At 44.3% G+C, this 24173-nt stretch overlaps 1 protein-coding gene across 3 annotated transcripts in view; it reads right to left on the minus strand.

The window, feature by feature from the left end:
• LOC138467454 (zinc finger protein 300-like) overlaps nucleotides 1–24173 on the minus strand; it is a 392645-nt gene that overhangs the window by 306201 nt on the left and 62271 nt on the right. For all 3 annotated transcript variants that reach the window (XM_069607459.1, XM_069607458.1, XM_069607457.1), the window contains exon 2: nucleotides 19021–19141. In XM_069607459.1, the coding sequence (XP_069463560.1) occupies nucleotides 19021–19141 (121 nt within the window). The remainder of the gene's footprint in view (nucleotides 1–19020; nucleotides 19142–24173) is intronic.

Consider the following 24173-nt stretch of genomic DNA (forward strand, 5'->3'; position numbering starts at 1 on the left):
CGTCTGAACCTTTGGCTCACAAGAGAGGTGTTTTATTGTCAGAAGGCTGTTACCAAAGGAAATCAATCATGCCGATTCTGTCAAAAGTGGGATGAACCTGAAACCTTAAAACATGTGTTAGTAATTTGTCCCACCTTATCTCAGAGACGCAATGATTTTCCTCGCTCCTACTTCCTTGAATATGTAAATTTAACATGCAAAGATTTGTTGTTCAAGATCCTAAATGGTGAGCTTGTTATGTCAGCATCGCAGCTATGAATTGTTTTTGATCGCTACGCCTGGGTTAGCCTTTGCTTTTTTTTGATTATGTAATCTCACACTGAATTGATTGCTCAATGATGATCCACTGTTCTAAAAAACAATTTGGTCATTGATTTGTTATTTTGATGCTTAGTCATTTTTACCTTTTTCAATCTCCTAATAATTGAAAATGTTTAAATAGATAATTTTGAAACTGATGAGTTTCTCTGTTGTTAGGTAAAGTTTGTATGCAGTACCCTTTGGGTGCACTACACACAACTTTGACTACAGGTAGAGGAAACCCAACCTTTGGTATAAGCTTGTACTACACAGTTTTGGTAGTGTGTTGAGCAGCCAGGCTTATCTCAAGAGGGGTCAATGTGAGCTGTAGGGGAGTTACAGAGAGATTCACAGTGACAAGAATTCAAATAAACTCTTACACACAAGGTTTCTTGAATAAATCATTATTAATTAATGTATCAGTCAGTTAGAGTAAGCCTTCTTCAGAAGGGAGAAATATAAAAAGTAATACACAAATACACTTCAATACTATTCACTTTTAGTTTCTAAATCAGTAAAGACCCTTTTGGGACGGCCCACAGACACAACCTACACCCTCAGGTGACTTCTATAGCTAAGGTGCTGGGGACATTAATATCTTACTGTTTGCATTTAGAATACTGTTAGAAGTTGGCAAAAGGAAAAGGTTATTAGAACAACAAGAGACCACAAATATTCTTAAGCAGGCAAATACTTTTGGATCCCCTAAGAGGAGTCATTCAGTACAATAGGCTAAGCCAAAGTCAATGGGCAAAAGTCTTATATAGGATGAAGCACTTCTGGTAGGTAAGTAGAAAAAATATTTGGACAATGTTTTAGAAGTCTTTGAAGAAAAGAAGAATCAAGTGTAGGGCCACAAGCTGATTAGACTTGTGAGTAGTAGAAGATGCAATCAACTCTACAATGAGAGGTAAGTTCTCTCAGACTTTACAGTACCTTTGTATTGACGAGAAATTGCAGCTCTTCAGATCTCACTGTTCCTGAGCCTCAGTCGTGGGGGAAACGGGCAGGACTTCTGGGGAATCTTCCTCTGCAATGGGACGGTCACCGCTCGCAACTGTCAATCTTTCCAACAAGTGGCACTCCTGTGTTTCAGCTCCTCGTGACTACCGCAAATAACAACACTGCGGTTCCTGGCTGTCGAGATGGACTTTCCTTGCTTCTGGGGTCCCGCACTCTGTTGAGGGGGCTCAGGCTCGGTCAGTCCTGCTTCCTGGGAGTCTGGACGATCTTCCTGGAGCTCTTGGCCAACTTAAAAGCAAAACACACAATCTGGCATTCCTCTTCCTGGTTCTACGGTTTCCAGCAGCAACTCTGTGGAAATTCAATCATCTTCGAGAAGGATGTCCAGGTGGCTTACTTTGGAGTTGATTGGTCCCACCAACTCTTTTTTTTTTTTTTTTTTTAAACTTTATTTTGGTTTTAACATGAGCATACAGTAACGACCTGTGTTAGCAGGTCCAATCAACAAAAAAGGGAAAACAGTACGTTCATAGCACCTACAATGCACAGGGGTGAAGTCGTCCTTGCAGAGGCTTCTCTGTCGATACGAATTTGGCGTTTCAGCACAACAGCAGGGCTTCACTGGGCAAACCAATGGTCTAGGAGTTGCAGCAGGTGTCCTTTTCAAGTTCTTCTTCCGTCCCTTCGTCCAGTGGTCGACTCTGCCTTCTAAGCCAAAAGTCTTGCCTTTTATTCAGTTCTCTCCCATTCATTCCAGCCGGCCAATCACTACAGAGTGCATTTGGGTCTCCAAGGAGACTTAGCACAGGGAGTTTCTGGTACAATCCTCACTTCCGGCCTACCCCAGACATCCTGGAGCCAGAGGCAGGCTTCACTCGTGAATCCCGCCAAAGACAAAGCGAACAATGGGAATAAACCTGGTTTGGCGCGCAGAGTAAATCTCAAGAAGGACCTTTCCACAAAGAAATGCCAAAAATAAAGAAGACCGGGCCATTTTGACAAACATGGCACCCTTGGGTGCTTTACTGCAGCTGCTAACGCAGCCCACGGTAAATGCACACCACGGTAGTTAAAACGAAACCCCTGCCACCAGCCATTCAGGGAGAAAAGGGTATCATAAAATGTTACATGAGAAGCTAGACAAAGGGGATACTAGGTAACCCCTCCATCACCCTATTGTCAGATAGTGTGTGCTGGGTCTAGAAAGTTGCAAATGTAAGTAAAGTCAATTTCACTTATTTAAACCTTTGGGAAATCTGAAAGACTTCCCTGTGCCACTGCACTGAAGGTGCTGTGTGACACAATGTAAAAGATGATGCCTATGGAGTTTGTCAGACTCCACAACCAAAAGAAATACAGAGTACAAAATCACATGAGAGAGTGGGAAAAAAGGGTTTTACTTTCTCCAGGTAAAAAATCAAGTCCTCAAAATCCAGCAAAGTTGCTGGGGTTCTCTAAGGTGGAGGGAATTAGCACATTTCTGAGAATTCTCCCTAACATCTGTCACAAGGTATAATTCTTTTAATAGTCAAGTTGAATCATTGGTAATTTTATCATACACCTGCTCGATCCAAACATCATGTGTCTCATTCAAGTGTTATATTAATTCTATCATACACTTCTTCGATCCAAACATCATGTGTCTCATTCAAGTATTTTATTAAACGTATGATGATAACCTAAATTGAATTTTATTTTATTCTTCTCTTGTTTCGATAAATGCATAAAAGCTTTTAATCTCGGTATACCTGTTTACTGATAGGTAGAAACTGCATTTGTTTTAATCCAACGTTTTGAGTTTAATATTTCATGCATTTTTAGTTCTTTATTATGTCTTATGTATATTGAAAGGTTGTACTTTTCAACCGTATCAATAAAAAAAAAAAAATAGGAGACATAAGGTACATGCTGAAGCTGTAGTACCTAATGTTGAGATAAAACGCTTGTCGATGCACCTTCTCTCATGGGAATCAACTGAAAAATTAGAAAGAGAGAGCTGGCCAGTACAGAGTCTGATAGACACTGGACAGGGAAATACATATGCATGTCACCCCACAATCCGGGGAGCTGATAAGAGGGGTCACTTTCAGCTCACTCTTACCACATCTGGGATAGATCTGGCTCTAACCTGGTGCTTATAACCCGCTGACCAAAGATTCAGAGGGGTCCTCAGGCCCATTTGAGAGGGTCACATTCATGAACCTGTCACACATAGCATTTACGCATAGCAGATCAGTATAGTAGCTAGGATGTTTAGGAGTAAAATATACGCAGTTAAATGAAAATGTTTTTCTTCAGCAGTACCAAATATTGGAAGAAGATTTACAGTTTTAACAAAATCCATCAAGCAATTAGTTCAATTCTGAATGGTAAATCTTGCATTGGCAGTTAATGATAAAAAGATCACAATAGGAGTGATTGGTAATTGCTGCAAAACAATGAAATGCTGCAATGTCTCTGCTTGATATATTAATCCCCAAAAGGAGGCAGCAGCTAAGAGGCCCATGCTGTCTGATTGATGTCAAGAATTTGTCACCCAGGAGTGTGTTATACCTGCATAAACACCACTTGGGTTCCAGAAACGGAGAGCTATCAAATATGAAGTTAATATTAATTTGTTTATACTTAGTCCTTCCATTTGCACATCAGTTGGCCATTCAGAGAGTTTGTTTTAAACTTACTATGTTTGTAATCCCACAGATATGGATGACTATCATTATGAATTCGCCAGAGCAGTAAAAAAGTGGTGGTAATTCCGTAAGGGGTCACTTTTTTGGGCAGTAACGGAATTATTGGTGCTTTTAACCACACAGCAGTCATACCTTAAAGCAGAGGATTTACCATTTTAATGCTGGAGTTAAATCCTCGTCAAAACTACTACTCGCAATAATTCTACACAAATCTCAGTGTAGTTCTATGGACTCCAAAAATGGGGATTTACACCACCTTGCCACCACTCATAATCCTGTGGTAAATCCACGGGACAGAGTGGCAGTAACAGTAATTGATTTTGGCAGTAATTCAGAAGATTTTACCGCTGAGTTGCTGCCAAACTCGTAATAAGGTGTACAATTTTGATGGTAATGTATCTCTTCATACTCACTTATCAACAATGTAGTCTCTCTTCTATGTCTACAGTAAATCCTGTGTTTTGAGTCAGTCAAAACATTTCTTTTTAGTCCATCTACAATTTCATTACCCAGCACCACTGCATGCGGACATTCAGACACTCTATAGCATTACTACCATGACAGAACCTGCAAACTGCCTCTGCATTCACTTACCTGCTTTACTGCTAGTTCTGACCCAAATGTATTTCCTTTTCCATTCTGGGTTTTGGGTTAACCTAGCAGATGCAGATGCATTTTCCTATATGCATGCTGTCCAAAAGGCAAAAGGCTCCAAAAGAGGACTGATTTCTGGATTCCTGTTTATATCTGCTTCCTGCCTAACCACTTCCGGGTTACTTTGGGAATATAAGCACTTTCCTTTGGGCGTCCATTCTTCCAGGCACCCAGAGCAAAGGGAGGACAGAGCAAAAGTTTGGTGCTAACATCTGTCTTTATTTCATTCTTTGTTCCCTGTTAGCCCCTGGTTTCCACGGCGTGCCACATTATTGCCTCAAACAAAGCACACAAACAAAGTTCAAATCAAACTATGACACAGCATATCATTTAAACAGCTAATAAGATACACCTGCATGCTGCACAACTGCACACACAAATGAAATCAATTAACTCATTAGAACACACTCTACACACATAACCTTTCAAACAGAGACATGGGTCACACCGCCAGAATCCATTATCCTTGACGTGCTTCCCACACACTATCTCATCCACAGCAGAGACCGCACACACAAACAAGGTGGTGGCATTGCCATCATATACAAATACTCATTCACACATAGTAACCCCATACACTTCCCTTAAAGCACTCGCTCTCACTTGCCCCACTCCATCACACCCACAATCCACCTTTATCCACCTCATGTATAACTCCCCCAACACACAATGCCAACTTCCACACTGACTGGGCTGACTTCACAACTAACAACCACAGCCCCCCTGCATCAATATCTACCTTGGCGACTTCAACCTTGGTAGTGCTCATTCAGATAGAAATCCCATACTAAAGAGTATCTTTGCTCCATACACCCCCTGTGACCTCCTACGACTCATTGCCTACCCCACACATAGCTGGGAATATGCTTGACCTTTTGACTTCAAGCAAAAATCATGTTTCCTTGCAAAATCGAATCTGGTGTCTTGGTCGGATACCTTTGCTCTCCCTGACAGTCACTCTACCACACATGATCCCAACACTTGCCACACATCCCCCTCACCCACTTGCTAGACAAACCAAACACACTAAAGAAGCAACCTTAGCACCCATTGTACCATCCCCCTCGATCCCACACACACATTCCTCCATTCTCCTCAATAATTACAACCCCATCTTCACACAAACAATCACCAAAATAGCCGCCCTCAAATCACAAAAACTACCACCATAAACCATGGTTCAACAGATCCCTCCTCTCTACCGTGCTGGAAGCCAGACAATTTAAAAGAGCCTGGCAAAAGAAACCATGTACTACAACCAGGACACCCCCCACCCCTCAGACACTACTGCAACACATACAAACCAGCCGTACCCAATGCCAAAGCCACCCTTTTGCAATGAGCATTCCAATATAGCACCAATCATACACAGAAACTATTCAACATTATAAATCACTCTCCACCCCATCATCCACTGTAGTATTTAACTCCCCCTGGACTACTCAAACTTGAAAATACACAACAACAGGCAATTCCTCCCCTCTGCTCTCCCACTCCCCACTCCCAAGCATTCCAAAACATTAGACACCTTCCACCCCATCAATACAGAAACCCTTTTCATCCTTACTACCAAAACATAATCTCCACACATCCTGGATGAAGCATGCCCACCTCAAGCTGCATCCAATTGCATCACCACCCTGGATCCACACTGGCTCATCATCAACTCCTCTCTCAAAACTGGACAAATTTCACCCCTACTCAATACATTAACCCTCAGCTCACGAAACCTACAGCCCCATGACTATTTTGCCATATCGTGGCAGAATCATGGAAAGGTTTGTCACTACCCAACTGCAGCAGCACATCACCACAAACAACTTCCTCAGCCGCTTCCAATCTGGCTTATGACCTGGACACAGCAACAAGTTCATTACAGATCACATTCTCGATAACTGCCACAATATCACAGACAAAATACACACAGCACTACTTGTACTCCTCCACCTCTCTGCAGCCTTCAACAGTTTCAAATACACACTTATACTCAACATCTTATCCCCCAGAATGAAACTCTCAGGCACCGTCCTCAACTAATTCATATTCTCCCGCACTGAAAGAACACGCTTGGTCTCCAGGCTGCTTATCGATCAGACCGCACTTCAATCATGTAAAGGGGGCCTACAATGATGCTCCATGTCGCCACTTCCTTCAACCTATATGTAGAATCCCTTGGACAGACCCCTATCGAACACGTCAATTTCCACCAATATGCAGATGACACACAAATATACTTCCCAATCGCTTGCCCTTTCCTTCCGTCTTTGCAAATAGGTCAACTATTGTGCCTCAGCTTCGTATTCGTATACTGTGTGACCAACTGGATTGGTCTCCATTAAGATCAGATAAGGGAAGGGCCACTGTCTATTATCTCCAGTTTTACACTTACTTCCCTCGCTCCACTGGGAAAGGAGACCATGCTGCCTGCCTAAGGCCCTGATTGGTGCTGCTGGGGGTCACTTGGCTCAAACTGCAGCCCCAAGGAAACCAGGAAACGAAGCGATGGAAGCCATTTACTTCCCTCACGACTCCCACTCTAGGTAAGCTAAGACCTCTGGCCTAAACCGTTTACCCACTCCCCCACCCACCGCCCAACCCCATTCCCTTAATGTTCTATAAGAAAAAAAGCCCTAAATCCACTCCCCCGCCCCACCATTTATTTATTTATTCATTTGTAAAGCGCCTCTGCTGGCGGCATTCCCCAATCTGCCCTCATAAGGCTCTGATTGGTGCTGCCGGTGGTCACGTGACCCAAACAGCAACACCCCAGAAACCCAAAAATAAAGTGAGGGAAGCCATTTCCTCCCCTTTCTCTTTTGGGCAAGGAGCTCCCCGCCCCACACCAGTAAGCTAAGGCCTCCGGCCTAAACTGTTTACCCACTCCCCACCCATCACCCACCCAATCCCCTTAAAAGTAAAAAAAAGAAACACTCATTGCTCGCCCCTTCCAAAGACTGCCCTCCCCATGCCCTGGGGATCACATGACGCAGAACAGCACTCTTCCCTGACCCTCCCAGGACAGCCCTCCCGGACAGCTGGCAAAGGGCAGTGGATAAGGGCAATTTCCTTTTCACTTGGCACCCAGCCAGCCACCAGCACAGGGAACTACTGGATAAAAAGGTATGGGATGACACAAAATACTCAATTGGTTTCTTGCATCTGTCTATTGTCACCACTGAGATGTCCCCCTATCAGACTCGCCACTTTTGCACTTTAAATTTTGTTGCTGTAAGTTTTAATTTTGAAGCTTTGAATTTTGCCACTGGAAGACCCTGTTACTTGAAACTTTGTTTCTCTGAACTCTAACTTTGAATTCTGCCACTATGTGACTCTGTTACTTAGAACGTTGTTGCTGCAAATTCTCTGACTTTGAATCTTGCCACTGGGAACCTCTGTCTCTTTAAAGTCTGTTGCTGTACATTTTTATTATGATTTTGTAACTGTGCAACCCTGTCATTTGGAGTTTGGTCACTGTGCGACTTGAATTTTAAAACTATGTAACCTTCTTGACTTTGAATTCTGCCATTGGTGTGACACTGGCACTTTGAATTTAGCTGCTGTGAGTTTCTAACTTTGAATTTATCAATGCTAGATTCTGTCACTTTGAATTATTTTGCTGTGTTTTAACTTTGATTTTTCCACTGGGTAACTCTGTCGCTCTGACTTTTGCCACTAATTTTTAATCTTGCCACTGTAAGATTCTGTCACTTTGAACTTGGCTGCTATGAGCTTCCAAACGCTGAATCTTGCCACTGGAGACTCTGCCACTCTGAACTTTGTTACTGCACAAATGCTATCTCCCTGAACTCTGTTGCTGTGGGTTTTCGAACTTCAAGTTAGTTGCACTGTTAGATTCGGTCACTTTGAAACTGGCTGTTGTAAGTATTCTAACTTTAAATGTTGCTCCTGACGAATTCTCTTAACCTGAATTCTGCCATTGTGTAAACTTCCAGACTTTGATTTTTACCACTGGGTGACTGTGTCACTTTGGATCTGCCACTGCCAGATTCTGTCACTCTGAACATAGCTTCTGTGCACTTCCTAGGTCTTATTTTGCCACTGTATGACTCTGTCACCTTGAATTCTGCCACAGTGAGACTTTGTCACCTTGTTTTGGTTGCTATGTGTTTTTGGCTTAATTCTTGCTACCAATAGATAATGTCATTTTGAACCTAGATGCTATGTACTTCCTAACTCTTAGTTTGCTACTGTATGACTCAGTCGCTTTGAATTTTGCCACTGTGAGACTCTCACTTTTAACTTTATTGCTGTGTTTTGACTCTGAATTGTCCTACTGTGAGATTGTGTCATTCTGAAATTAGCTACTTTGAGTCACCTCCCCTTGAATTTTCCCCTAAAGGTTTCTGCTAATCTTGCACCTTGCCTTGTTTAAATTCTGAAACTCTGATCCTCTTCCTCTCACTTTGAATGTTACCACCGTGAGCTATGTCTCTTTGAATTCTGTCGCTGTGAGGTTAGACTCACTCTTAATTATGCCACGCTCGGGCCCTGCCACACGGAATTTCGCCAATATGAGATTTTACCAATTTTTGCAGCATACCACCTAGAGTTTGCCACCTCTGAATCTCGCCACTTTGTCACCCTAGCATTTTTGGACTTTAACATTCTGAACCTCGCACTGTTAATTCTGGCCACTTCCAACCTTCCACTTTGAACCCTTCCATTGTGAAGCTGGGGTTCCCATACACCACAAGACCTTGAGACAGAGCTACAACCACCACAGAGAGGCCTTTGTCACTGTGAGCCTGATGCCACTACAAGGCCCTAATAGCGTGTGCCCCAACCATCAGGAAGCTAAAGCTACATTGAGCCTTTTTACACTACAAGGCACCATCGTTACAGGGTCTTACGACAAGGAAGCCCAAACACAGTGAGGACTTACCAATCAGAGATACTGCCATTGACAGACTTTGGAATGACAAGCTTCAAGCACTACAATGCCTCTGTCACAAGAAAAAAATCGCACCAGCAATGATTTCCCAGGGACAAGGGGTTATTAATGCCCCTAGGACAGTTTCCTCTTAAGAGAGTCTGGAATAGGCACCGACCATCAGATAAACACCCCTGCCATGGATAGGTCTGGTCCCAGGACAAGGTTTTGCCTCATGATAAGGTTTTGCCCCCCAGGATATGTTTTTGCCCCCCCAGGATAAGGTTTTGCCCCCCAGGATAAGGTTTTGCCCCCCGTGATAAGGTTTTGCCCAAGGACAGTTTGATCCCTAAAATAGTCTAGCCCCTGGGATAGATTGATTACTGGGATGGTTTGCCCTATAATATTATCCTACACCATAAGCCCCCTGCTCCATGCTGAATTGCACAAACAAACACAACTCAAGTGAAGAGAAAACATCCTGAGGATAAACAGACAACCCACAAGGAAAGACCCGAACACCCAGCTCATCTGAAAAAAACAGACCCAGAATTTAACAAGAAATCTAGCCTCCAAGCAACAAGCCTAGACCACAAAAATACGGTATCAGGTAGTAATATCGCCACATATATGGTCGCCGTAAATAATATCGCCGGGAAAATGTTGTGGCGATATTATTTGGGTGACCATATATGTGGCGATAGGGACAAAAAAAAATAATAAATTTGGGGGTTGCGGGGGTGTCCCCCGCATGTTCCATGCAATAATGTTGCCACAAAAAACGACCATTTTTCGGCGATACTTTTGTATGGCGATAATTTTGTGGCGACATTATTACATGGAACCAAAAATACATCGTACCAGGAAAGATAGACACACAAAATAACCAAACTGAAGAAAACCAACCATCTCAAACCAACACACCTGAGAGCCAACCAACACCAAGAAACAGCACACCTAACTGCATGCTGGAATAGAGTTCTTTTCCTGGAAGAAGACCAAAATCATTCTGCTTATCGATGTATGTATTAGCCTAGCACCCACTCACACAACCAACCACCCACATGCATAGTAAGCACATAAGAAGGAATGCTGGAAACAAAACAGTCAGATGTGAAACCCACAGCACAACTGAGCGAAACAACCTCAACACACCATTAGTGACAAAAAATTGGGGAGACACAAAGAATCATCCATTTGAGCAGGCAGACGACCCTGAAAAAAATCAACCCAAAACCTAACCTTCTTGATCTACTCAATGAAGTAACAGCAACAAAACATGCACAATGTGATGAAAAAAAGGAATCAATACCAACTCAAATCACCAGTGCCTCTGTCAAATGACAAAAAAACCCCAGAAAACAACAAGATACATAGCAACCTAGTCAACTCGGGATCAGTGACCACCGACATACAACCCTACTTTCACTGACACTCGTGGACGCCATCACCAATATTGCTATAAAACATGATCCCCTGATCATACTGGTTGATTTCAACTTTGGGTTGAAGAAAAAAAACATCAAACTCCCCAAAAACTCTAGCAAAGCACCTGGCAATGATGCATCTACAACAATTGGCGAAGGGAGCAACACACACAGCAGGCCACACCCTGGATGTAATCCTTTGCAAAATAAACCTGGTCAGAACTGCACACCCAATGCAGAGCCTCTGGATCGTCTACCTCATAATACCCTTCGTAATCCACCCGCCAACGCCATTACTAGCTAACTTTGCAAAAACTCCTCCATTTCAGAAAAGAAATTGAAACCCATAAACATTGCAGACCTAAATCAGACTGGAATCCACAAAACCATCAATCACCAGCTTGAACTTATCCAACATCGAAGAAAGAACTGAAACAATCTGAAAATGGATCACAAAAACACTAGATGGCATAGCACCAGAAAAACCATTCACCCTCGCACTAAAGAAAACAATGGCGAGATGGTTCACACCCGACCTCACAGTACTGAGGAAAACTAACAGGAAACTGGAACAAGAATGAAGGAAAAACTATGATTAACAGAAAATAAAATCACATACCAAAGAGAGATACTACTATAAAAAGCTGAAATACTCAAAGCAAAAAAACACACTACAACGTACGGATCTCAAACTCAAGTAACATTTAGAAAGAGATGTTCAACATCATCAACAAGCTAAGAAACCCAACAGCATGAAACAACAAACACATCCACACACTCACAAAAAGTATGTGATGACCTTGCAGACCACTTCAAAAACAAAATAACAAACACCCAGCAAGTCATCAATAGCATACCCAAAAACACAAACAATCCCGTTAGCCAGCCAATACTGGAACCAATTACAAGACTAAACATCTACTCACAAATCTTGACAGAACAATTCACCAGCCTAGAGAACAAAATCAACAGAGCCGGCTCACCAGCAGACCCCTAGCCACCAGACATGTACAAGACTATCCCCACCCAGAAAATACCTGCATATTTCCTCAACATGTTCAACCATTCACTAGCAACAGGAAATGTGCCACGAGCCTTCAAATTGGCATACATCAAGCCACTCCTTAAAGACCCATCAGGAAACATGGAAGACCTAACTAACTTCTGACCAATTTCAAACATCCCGTACCTGACGAAACACCCAGAAAGCTATGTTTTTGAACATATCCTGGCACATGTACAAAACAATCGGACACTAGACCAGGCACAAGTCGGCTGCAGACCCATGTGGGGAATGAAAACAGCATTATTATCTATATGGAATTATCTAAAACACAGACTCGTCACATCAGCACTAACACTACTTTATTAGTAGGTATCACTGGTCAGGCTCTGGCTTGGCTGACTTCTTTCCTCTCTGACCGACCCTCCGAGGTCCAACTTGGGTCCTTCCTCTCTATCTTTTCATCTACCTGTGGTGTCCCCCAGGGGTCTAACCTCTCTCCCTGGCTGTTCAACCAATACCTGGGACTCCTTGCACACTGCATCGCCGCTCTCTGCCCCATCTTTCAGCGCTATGCAGATGACACCCACCTCATTTTAAGGCTACCCTCGGCCTCCCCCTCTCCTTCCCTCATCTCTGACTGTCTGTCTGATATCCAGGAGTGGTGTGCCGCTAATGACCTCTGCCTTAATGCCAGTAAGACTGAGATTCTCCTCATTGGCACACTCGCCCCCTCCTTCCCTGCAGCTATCTGGCCGTCCTCTCTTGGCCCTCTTCCTACTCCCACCTGCAAGGCTAAAACCCTCGGGGTCATCTTCGACTCCACATCCTCCTTCTCTCTTCACATCTCTCACGTCTCTAAGAAGTCTCACTACCAGCTGCACCTCCTCAGAGGTATTCTTCCTTTCCTCTCCTTCCCCCAGAAGCTCACTGTCTCCAGAGCTCTGGTTCTCTCTAGGCTGGACTACTGCAACAGCCTCTTTCTAAATCTACCTGCTTCTACTCTCCGCCCTCTGCAACTTATCCAAAACAGGACTGCAAGACGTGTCCATGGCCTCAAACCCAAGGATTGCATCTCTCCAGGACTGAAATCTCTGCACTGGCTCCCAGTGGCTGCAAGGATTAAGTTCAAAATTCTCTGCATCGTCCACAAGGCCTTCTGGGGCCTGGGGCCTCAATACCTTCAACTCTCTCTTCCTAAATATCTTCCTTCTCGAGCTCTTCACTTATCCACCTCCAACTCCCTCACGGTCAGTCGCTTCTCCAAGCAACAAGTTGGTGGTAGATCTCTTTCCTCGGCTGGTCCCTCTGGAACAGCCTCCCTGCCTGCCTTAAACTCGAAGAGAACCATCTGCGGTTCCGGAAGCACCTCAAAATCTTTCTCTTTGCTTCTGCTTTTTCTCCTCCTCTCCTCTGCTGACCTCCTAGCTGTAACTGAAACTTGCACTGGCTATCTGGACACCCTCTGATCTCGGGACCAGGTCCCTCCCTTGCCAGCGTCTCACACCTGCACTGCCCACCTGGCAACTCCCGCACTTGGGGACTGTTTCTGTATCCCTACAGTCCCCCTCCCAGCCCTTGACACCTGATGTCTGCACTTCCCCATGCCCTTCCCACATGCTGGCCGCTACTTACTTAGTGTTATCATCTTTTGCCATGTACTGCACTGTCTCTGCCACCTTCCCACGCACTTGCGCGATCTGAATGATACCTGGCCTAGTAGGATCGTTGTCCGTCCTACCTTTGGTCCCCTCCCTTGCCTCATTGCGCCTTGAAACACTTGTGTATAGGCGCGTTATAAATGCCATATCATATCATAGCAACCTTCGGCACAGTCCACCATGAAACACTCATTAAAAGACTTGAAGAAATAGGAATCGGCAACACAGCGTTACTTTGGCTAAAATCCTTCCTCGCAGAAAGGACGGAAAACCTTGCACAATAACTTGCAGCATTCCACAAGGCTCTTCTCTCTCACCACTGCTATTCAACATGTTCATGACACCTCTCATCAACTTCATCAGTGGCAAAACTGTGGAACTAGCTCCAAATCAAATACGAACAAGAGAAGATCACCTAAAGTTCTGAAAATCGCTAAAAACATGGCTCTTTAACTCACTGATCTAACTAGGAAACATCATCCAAAGGAAACTGCCAACACATCACAAAAAGAAACATCGAAAACAACCAAAACCTGATAAACCAAAACATGGATACCCAACTAAATAAAGCATTTCACTACAAACCACCATAGAAGAACATGAACTCGACAGACCAACATAACCATGGCACAAAAGGACACAGATGACTCTAAACTAATCCTACTAAAAACTCTCCACTATCTTGCATACTTACACTCAAACAAGGAACAAAACACACTCATACCTCAACGGCAGATAAAACCTAAAACCACCACAAACTGCACACACTACGCAACACCCAACAGATAACTAAAACAATTGCACACAAATCACCCCTTACACACTCATACACTGAACACCACATAAAGCCTATCAACTAAAAATAAACCAGCACACAGTGACAATTGTTTCCGAACTGAAGCTACAATAGCACACGAAAGCGCTTTTGCGCTTTTCCCTCTCAATCCGAATAACTAAGCCCTCTTAGGCCTCCTTCCTTTTCAGATCCGCATGAGCGCCTGGAGAACATGAAAATGGTAGTGGAGCCCGGTATAAATCACAAAAACATTACATAACATAACTTGCACAGAGAAAAACAGTCTCTTCTGTACGTCTGAGTCATGACTGCTGTATGACAGATGTATGACAGATGTTAAGAGTTATTTGCCGGTACGAATCCCAAGGGCATGATATGTACCCTGTTTCTGTTATATGCTGTGTTACCTACCAAATGCCTCCTAATCTACAATGTGTACTTTGACACATTTATTTTTCCCTATGCTCCCCTGTCAGACTCCTGACAAGTAGTCACTTAAAATACACGAACTAATCTTTGGCTTTTGTGTTCGTTATTTCCTACCACTGCCCTATACTTAAATATCTGTTATCGACATTCATTTTAAATTATGACAAACAACAAAATTACTTAATTTCACGATATCGTTATAGTTCTGCTTGCATAAACTGAACCTTATTCAAACACTCGTTTTACACCTGTTTACTTTCGTTATTACAGCCAGTAATAAAATAGTTATAAAAATGGATCAGGGACTCTCCAATTTGATGTACATTTTATCACCCACGATCTTCCCACTAGACCTAAAGCTTCCAAAACTGCATAATCAAAACAGACCATGCGTTGAATATCGATTGTGTGTTTAATCTTTTATGAATTTTACGCAGTTCATTGTGTGGAGGAAAAATTGAAATAAATGTACATTGTGGATGTTGATGGGAAATGTAATTGCAAGTTAACAACATCTAATTTGGAAAGCGTGGCCTCAAAACAGTTGAGAAATGGAAACCATTTAGAATGGTGTGCTTTCAAGTAGAATTGAAACTACACGCTTTGAAAAGAATTATGCAATTACACACAGGTTGAAAACTGCTTCCGCAGCACAATTATTTACAGGGATGCTTTCATTGGTAAAATTAAATTACAGCATACTGATGAAAGCAGCAGCATTAATGCTATCACTTTTAAGAATGTTTTCCATTCTTAATTGTGCATGTTGCTTGCAGCTGCAGAGCTATCTCATGTAGATTCAGTTTGACCTTAGGTGTCTGGTATGGCCTGGTTACACAGAATCTTCTATTGTGCCAACTGTAGAAGACAATCCCTCGGTATACATAGGGGTCAATTTAGGGAGGCAGGGAAACGCAGTTTTGAATTGTACAGGCATCTGCACATCTCTGTGTCTCTTCTTGTATGTGTTTTCCAGTGGTGGTTCTAATAAAGATTTGATGAACTAACCTCACCTGAGTCTAGCGATTGATTTCAACTTCAATTGTATATGTACAATAATATACAGCAACCTTTGTTTTTTTCTCTGACTATAGGCAGTACTCATAATGTACACTCGCCACAAGGTACATGTAACTGAGGATTATTAACTCTAGTCATGTAAGAAATGGTGTGCTGTGAATGTGGAAAACTGCAGGTGCAAGTGATTTTTCATGCCGGGCTAGTAGCTTTTTCTTTTCCCGTGTTTAGATTTTGGAATATTGAATGTAATATTGAATGTCATTTTTCTTTGAGTCCCGAGAAAACACCTGCAGGCATGAAATTATTGACTTAAAAGCTGTACCATTGGCATTAGAAAGAAATCATGAGAACACTGACTGTTACCCCAAACAATTACTTATCAAACAACACAGAACAAGAGAGGTGGATCAACCCATATAAAAGAGGCCTGGATGAGTCAAAGCAAGGGTCATTATCAGGATGAAGGAGAATTTTTGGAGAAGTGTTGAGGGAAGTGTTTGAACACGAGATGCGCAGAGAAGAGAACATGAAGAATGACTAGTGCAGAGGAGAGTATTTGAGCCTAAGAAGTAGGTGTACTAAAGGTGAGGAGAATCCTGAGAAACACTTGTGTATAGGCGCGTTATAAATGCCATATCATATCATATAATACCTGGCATAGAGGTTCCAAGAATGCTGAGATGCAGTTAAATCGGAGGTGATGAGAACCATTTATATCTGAGAAGCCACGAATTCTGGGAAGTAACTCAACAGGAGGTGCTAGATCCACAATGAGCACTTTGACATAAGTGGTGCTAAGAAGTGGCAATATATGGCAAACAATACTTACCAGTAATCATCTTCCTGTGGCTTCTATCTGCTTACTTTGACGTGTGAAGGATCATGGGTACCTGCATATGTAGGGTAGGGATAGTGTGGCAGGTACGCCCCTTTGTCGAAATTGAAAAACAACGAGATTTAATACTCTTCACCAACCACTAGATGGTGGCCTATGCAAAGCATGTAAATCTAAGCAGAATCACAAGTTCCGGAAATGTATATGTTACAGAATGGGTGAAAGTAACTCTCAAGCTATGAGTAACTTGGACAAAGCGTAGGAAGTGCACTTTTTGGGTGGCATATAATGTTGGTGCCATTCAACAAATCTTCATGAAACTTTCCAAACATACTATAGGCTGGACTCTTTGAAACGATTTGTACCACTTCATCGGGTGCGGCATTACCAAAAGAGTTTTACAATTCATTCTCAATAGACACATTTTTGCTCACCTACGTCTGAACCACTGTTGCATTATGTACGCGCTCCACGGGGGTAACGGGCCGCAGCCCCAGTTAACAGCCCGAGCGAAGGAAGGAAGGAAAATCCTTTACTAACATGGCTGCCATTGACAGGGAAGCTGGGGCTCCGTACGGAACCCGTCTTCCCTTTCCATGGTTGCCGTGGGAAGCTGAGAGGAAGGTGTGGCTGGGCGGCGAGAGCCGCCACATCCGAAATAAGGTAAGGGGGGGTTAATAGAAGAAACAAAACGGGGACAGAGGGTGGGGGGAAGATGGCGGCGTCGGGAGCCATCCATTAGGCGACTTCAAACAGACTTACACCGGGGGTTGAAGCCAATTGTTCCCCCCGCCCAGGGTGCAAATGGACAGTTTTGTGCTTGACCTCTGTGGAAACCTATGTCTGGTGTAACTTACAATACTTTTATGGTTTGGTACAAATCCCTCCAGCATGTATTAAAATATGTCAGAAAATTGCCAAAAACGTATTAGTGATATCTGGGCTCTCCTGGTACAATCTGTTGTATCACATACCACTTTTTGGCCACGCCATTTGCTAGTTGGCTGTTGGTTTTCAGGCCCTTTTTTTGGGAACTCTGTACCCACGTCTGCAAACCCAATAAAGGGAAACTAAATGGGGTGTTTGGTGGGTAGGAGTACAAAATAAAATCAGTGACCGCTATTGTAATTCGTGGACCTTTAGCAAGATCTGGCTGAAGCCCATGCTGCAAACATGTTAGAAAAGGATACATTAGAGGTCGGTTTGGATCAGCCTGTTTACCGATAGAGCATGGACACCCACAGAACTGCGCAATATGCCCTCAAATGTTCAACAAAAGAAGGCTGCTTGTCCGTCTTGGGCTTCTGTAGGCCACCTCTATGTTCATGAAACAACATCTGGGTCTTAAACACATGACGCAAAACGTGTAACATACTGGTGGCCTTCAGTTATAGTTTTAACTTGTATGTTTGGTTGTGCACAATTTAGAGACATCAATCCTTATTTTCACGTGTCTCTACTTTTTCTCTCCGCAATGGAAGGGGTTTTTTCAGTAGTCCTCAATTTCCTTCCACCCAAATGGGGACAGCCAGATTGAGGTGATCCCAATCCCTGAGTTTGGCCATCTGATTACTGATTATTGGAACAGATATTGTTGGGCATCCATATTGTTCTGGAGAGTTATTGTGTTTACTTTATTTTCTAGGGTTCTGTCCAGGTACAGCCCTATCCAGTGTTTCCCTATTCCCTGACTAGAGATTACCAAATCATAGAATAGTAGAGACTGGAATAACTCTAACAGTGTATAGGAGAATCGGTGCTGTGCTACATTCCTCAAGAGAACCACATTCGGTTTAGTGAAAAAAATCATGACATAAAGCGAATGATCCAAGAATGTGAAGCATTGAAGAAATAGGTATAATAAAGGGAATAAAGGGAGGAAGAGTGGCAGGATTACAAAAAAATATAGCTGTACCAGGAGAAAAGAAAAATGACAGACTTGAGAAGTGGGAGAAAGATAGCTCAACTACAGACTAAAAGCTCTGAGAAAGTATGGGAAGTAATAAAAAAAATGAAACAATAAATGTATCATTTTAACTATGTTCCTTCACTGATTATTTGACCGATAACACTCTGCCATAGTCGTCTTTAAACAACGATCATTAGGACCCAGATGTATTTAAATTTAAAATTAAGAAAGGAAGGCATTCACATTTAGCACATTAGATTACTTTGATGAAACAATTATGCAGACAACAATCAGAAAAACATAGAATTTTATATCAAAAAAATAATTATACTTTACAGTTAGTAGTCAAATGGAAGAATACAAACAAAATAAATTCAAGACGTTGAGTAAAAAAAACTGCAGAATGTAAATTCTGTACATATAAAACAAATATTAATTTTACCAAGTGAGTTGAAAGCTTGCTGAATTTCCCTCATCACACTCCTGTAAAGTTTATTCTCCCAGTTTTGCAAAGGTTTCCACTCGTCTTCAGAGAAATGGGGAGAATCATCATGAAATGCAACCTGTGGTGTGAAAAGAACATAATACATCACTTAGCAGTATGCTAATAAAAGAGGCTGGAATCCTGTTAGTCGTGCAAATGCTTTTGAAAACCTGGAATGAGAATTCTGCTCCAAAGAGAGGGATTAGAGACGGTCTGATCCTGGGGCACGAGACACCTTGCTACCCTGTATCAGGTTATCCAGGTCTACTTCTGTGAAATTCCCAGCACACAAATTAGACTGGCCCCCTGCCATACTTCAGTGTCAAGCTGTTTCCCCAAGAGTAGTTTTTATGTAATGGGTCCACGCCTCCTCCAAGTAGACAAGTCATTTTACGCAATGCCAGAAGTCCTGAGTGTCATTGATGTTACATAAAGTGGCAAACCCCTACTATCTTACAGTTTGTTAGATACTTTTAAGTTCACAAAGCCAATTTCTATTGCTTTGTTTAGTACTCTTGATACGTAATGCAATTTCTGATGGAGAGACTGGAGTAGGCATTATTTCCTTAATCTCACATCGTAGTCCCCTTTTCTTCTCCCTTATACTTTTGTCGTACTTGTGCTTTTGCAGGCTAGTGGAAGTTAGTTTGTGACACCGTCACCTTTTTAGGATATATTGTGGGAGACAGTGTACCCTTATATCTGCCGGAAAGTTTTCAAATTGAAAGACCATCAAAAAAGTTCTTTTACATTTAAGTTGTTCTATAAGATAGTGCCCCTTACCTTACTCAATAAGTACATCTTAGTAATCATGTATTATGCCACCAGGTGTCCAGAGCCCTTTCCCTTTTGGAACAACACCACCAAAGCCTTTCGGAAGGTCCTGGTACCGTTCTTCACTTGAGTGGGGTTTCCAAAAGAAATCCTGATGGATCAGAACAACAGTTTTATGTCAAAATGAATGACGTAGATGGAGTATCTGATGAACATTAAGATGCTGCGCACCTCTGTTTGTCATCCCCAGATGGACAGGTCAGTAGAACGGCTGCATTAAACCCTAAAGCAGTTGTTCAGAAAGCTCCTAGATGAAGATGGTTGAAATTGGGATACGCTGATTACCTGCGCCATGTTCCCAGTTTGGAAGAGCCCTCATTCATCCACAGGGTCTTTACAGTTGCCACTAGTCTACGGCAGGAATTGCAGGGATATGCCTGATGCCCTAAAAGAGGGCTAGGAAAACCATACCAGCATACAGAACAGTAAAGAAAGAAAGTAACTGGTCAGAAAGCTGATGCTACCCACTTCTAAGCTGCACAAGCCAGACAAGAGAAGAGCTATTACCAGAAAGCCCAGCTGAGAACATTTGCAGTCATGGATAAGGTGATAGCATTGTAGGTGGCGCTAGAGAGCCCAACCGTGATGGCGGCTCTTCCTTGAGCTCTGTGAAGAGCTCCCAGTTATCCTGCAAATAATAGCGTCAGAGACGATGACAGCAACACACTAAATGTGTCGGAAGAGTCCTAAGCAGCCTCCGGCACCAGTGTAGGAGTGGGGCCTCCTGGGAGCCCGTCCGTCACCGTGAGAACAGATGTGGTGCTTAGATCGGCAGGTGGACACAAGCGCAGCGAAGAGGCAGCAAACTACGCAGAGGCGGTGAATAGGCCCGTGAGCCTCCTGGGGAGCTTGTAGTTGTTGGTCAGAGGGAGTGCACGGGAGGATAGCAGGTGTAACGGCAGTGACGCCGCTGCAGAGAAGCTCATCGTAGTAGCACAACAGTGAGGTTGACGTGCAAATCGGCCCACCCACTGGCCCTTGAAAGAAGATACCCACAACACTGGGGGGCTGAGAGAGGCATATAGAACAAGTCAGAGAGCCCACCAGCTCGGGCCGCTTCCCTCAAGGAAACCGAACCAGTGTGCGGGGGAGGTGGGGAGGGAATGCGGCAGGGGCATAAGCGAGAAGAGGAATCCAGTACCCTCCAACAGCGGTACGCCGGCCCACGACCCTCCGTATAGGCAAAGACTCACACTGGGAAGCAGTGTAACGCAGAGCAGAGGCAGTGCGGAGCCCGTTCTTGGCCCCCGACCCGTGGTGCCCTTTGTCGACCGCTGGAGTAGAGGGTGGACCAACGGAGTTTGGTGTGACATCAGGCCAACAATTCCGGCAGGATAAAGTTGCTGTTCACCGAGCCGGGATACTGCTGCACAGCTGAGAGAAGGAGCAGGCACCCTCCATGCTGCAACACTGAGCCACTGCCCCCTGAATAACAACAGCAACCCTCGAGGCATGACACAACATTACAGGGGCCACGAGCAGTGTGGAGCATACTCCTGGTGTCTGACCATCAACCCACATTGTAGAAAATCAGCAAGGAGAGCGAAAGTGTTTTTTGCCCACAGTCTAACTACAGCTGGATCAAGCTGGCAGAGCCAGCAAACAGGCACAACCACCCACTGATCCAACAATTAGCTGGGGGTCGGAGGCAGTTTGGAGCCCACCCCTAGTGAGCATCAAAGTGCCATCCATCGGGCAACTAACACCGCCGACGGGGAGGAATTAGGGGGAAAGCCTGGCCGCTAACATAACACTTCAACATACCACAAAATAGGGAGTGAAGGTAGAAGCAGTTATCTACCTATGACGGAAACAAGCTGGTAGAGCTAGCAGGCCGGCACAGCCACCACAGGTCCAACACATAGCTGGGGGTCGGAGGCAGTCTGGAGCCCGTCCCCCCAGTGAATGTCAAGTGTTAGCCATATGACAAATACTGTTGTCGTCAAGAGAGGGACCTTTGGGAAGACCTAGAATCTAATAAAAGGCGCCAACACACTGCAAAACATTGCGCAAAGGGAGAGCCAGCTGTGTAGCTACAACAAGACCAAGTCGGCAGAGGCAGTTTGCTGACACGGCCACCCACTAACCCAACATACAGCATGTGGGTCGGGGCAGTTTGGAACCTGCCCCGCTCCAGTGAGCATAAAGGTGTCAGCCATCTGACAAACAACACTGCCACCAAGAGAGAGACTCGTGGGGAAACCTGGTTACTAACATAACACTCCAGCATACTATAAAACAGTGAGTAGGGGGAGAGCCAGGTGGGACGAGGTGAGAAGGTAAAAGGAGACTACCTGCTAGGTGCCCTCATTAACAGTGCATCCTGGAGAAGGGGAGAATCCTGTAAGGCCCACGTGGAGGGACAGAAGGAGAGATCCAAGATTAGGGCACACTACAACGATCAGTGCAGTTCTGGGTCAACCCCGGGGGACATCATCCTGCCGAAGGACAACCCTGGAATGCCATCTCCCCAGGAGTGGGGTTGGACACCGCGGCAGACTACCTGAGTCGGGGGCGGACAGACTGCAACCACTGAGCCTGACGACCCCACTCATAGATGCACACACCTGCCTAACTCTGGGACCGCACACAACCGAAACTCTGTATCCACACTGCGGTGGAGGGAGGGCATCCCTGACTTCCGCAACCACTTCTGGACAGACTGTGTCAGCACCAAGAAAGACTGTCACTGAATATGGGGAAATCTGACAAAATGAAGCGTAAACTTCATTTCAAAAGTGGAGCCTCTGACAGGACACCCAGACCACAGCTTCAGGCGGAAACATCCGAATCAACGGGGGAGACGGCAGAGAGCGCTGCCCAAGCTCTGGAGGTGGACATTAGAGAGTTTCTGTTAGATTTAAAGGCAGGCATCGGTTGTCTGGACTCCAAACTGGACTCATTGTCATCCGCGGTCCAAGGTCGACCTACTACACACAGTCTGGACAAGCATGGCGACCACCTGGATGAGGTGGAGCAGAGGGTATCTGGGCTAGAGGACGGAAAGACATTGATGTGGCTCTGCTCCTGGGAACCCACCTTACTCCTTCCTCCGAATGTAAATGGGGTGCTGGCTGGGGATGCCACAGGTACTTCTCCTCCTACTCCTCCTATGCCAGAGGAGTAGCAATTTTGAAAAGCAAAGGGGTGAAATTGCAGATAATATCGGTTGCTAGAGATGGAATTGGGAGGACATTACTAGTACACAGAGTGCTGGTGGGGATACAGGTGGCCCTGGTGAATTCATATGTCCCAAACGTAGATTGCACAAATGCATTCGACAGGGTTATGACACAATTAGCTGTGTACCAAACAGCCACCATTGTGTGGGGAGGGGATTTGAATACCACACTAGACCCCCTGTGGGGTAGATCGGGAGCGAGCCAGGGTGGAATGACTAGGGCAAACCTACAAGTGCGAGAAATCTGCACGACATAAAATCTCCTTTGATGTATGGAGGCAACAACATCTAGAGGTCCGAGTTACACATACCACTCCTGAGTTCATGGCTCAAGCTCCAGATTAGATTATCTATTAGTGTGCCGGGAGGGGGGTTCCAGTGGGGGAGCAGTCACATTCTCCCTAGAACGCTGTCCGATCACTCCCCATTGCTGCTAGAGTGCACGCCAGAGATAGGTGGGAGGGGAGGTTACTCATGGCGGTTCAAATCGGGGGCGCTCCAGGACCTGGTATTTGCTCAGGAACTGCGGGGAGAAATACAGTCCTTCCTCCAAGATAATGAGGGATCAGTCCCCTCTGAAGGAGTTCTATGGGAGACCCTTAAATGTTACATCAGAGGGGTCTGCATGTCCAAAGAAAATGGAATTCTATGGGTCATTAGAAGGGAAATCACCGATGGGGAAAACCGGATTAACGCATTAGAGGAGGAATATGTAGAAAAACAGGCACCCCAGGCCCTAGCCCAACTCCGTGAGGAACTCGATAAGTTTAGGACGAACGCTGATCGGGAAATCCGGTTTCTGGCCCAGGGACATCATGTGCGGCAATATGGCGAGGGTCAGAAACTGGGAGTGCTCCTGGCATAAATGATAGCTCCAGATAGATGTGCGCCCCTCGTAGAATGTGTGAAGAACCTCCAAGGAGAGATGGTTCACTCCGAAGAAGACATTGCTGATGTGTTTCGAGCCTTTTATCAAGATCTGTATAGCTCCAAATGTCAGAGAGACCCAGAAGCCCTATGTGGCTACCTTGAAAAAACTGAGCTATACTGGGTGGAAGCGCACCTACGGGAATCTCTCAATAAATCGATCACCGAA

This window comes from Ambystoma mexicanum, chromosome 4q (genome assembly GCF_040938575.1).
Source record: "Ambystoma mexicanum isolate Mex_15411 chromosome 4q, UKY_AmexF1_1, whole genome shotgun sequence".
Classification (NCBI taxonomy): domain Eukaryota; kingdom Metazoa; phylum Chordata; class Amphibia; order Caudata; family Ambystomatidae; genus Ambystoma; species Ambystoma mexicanum.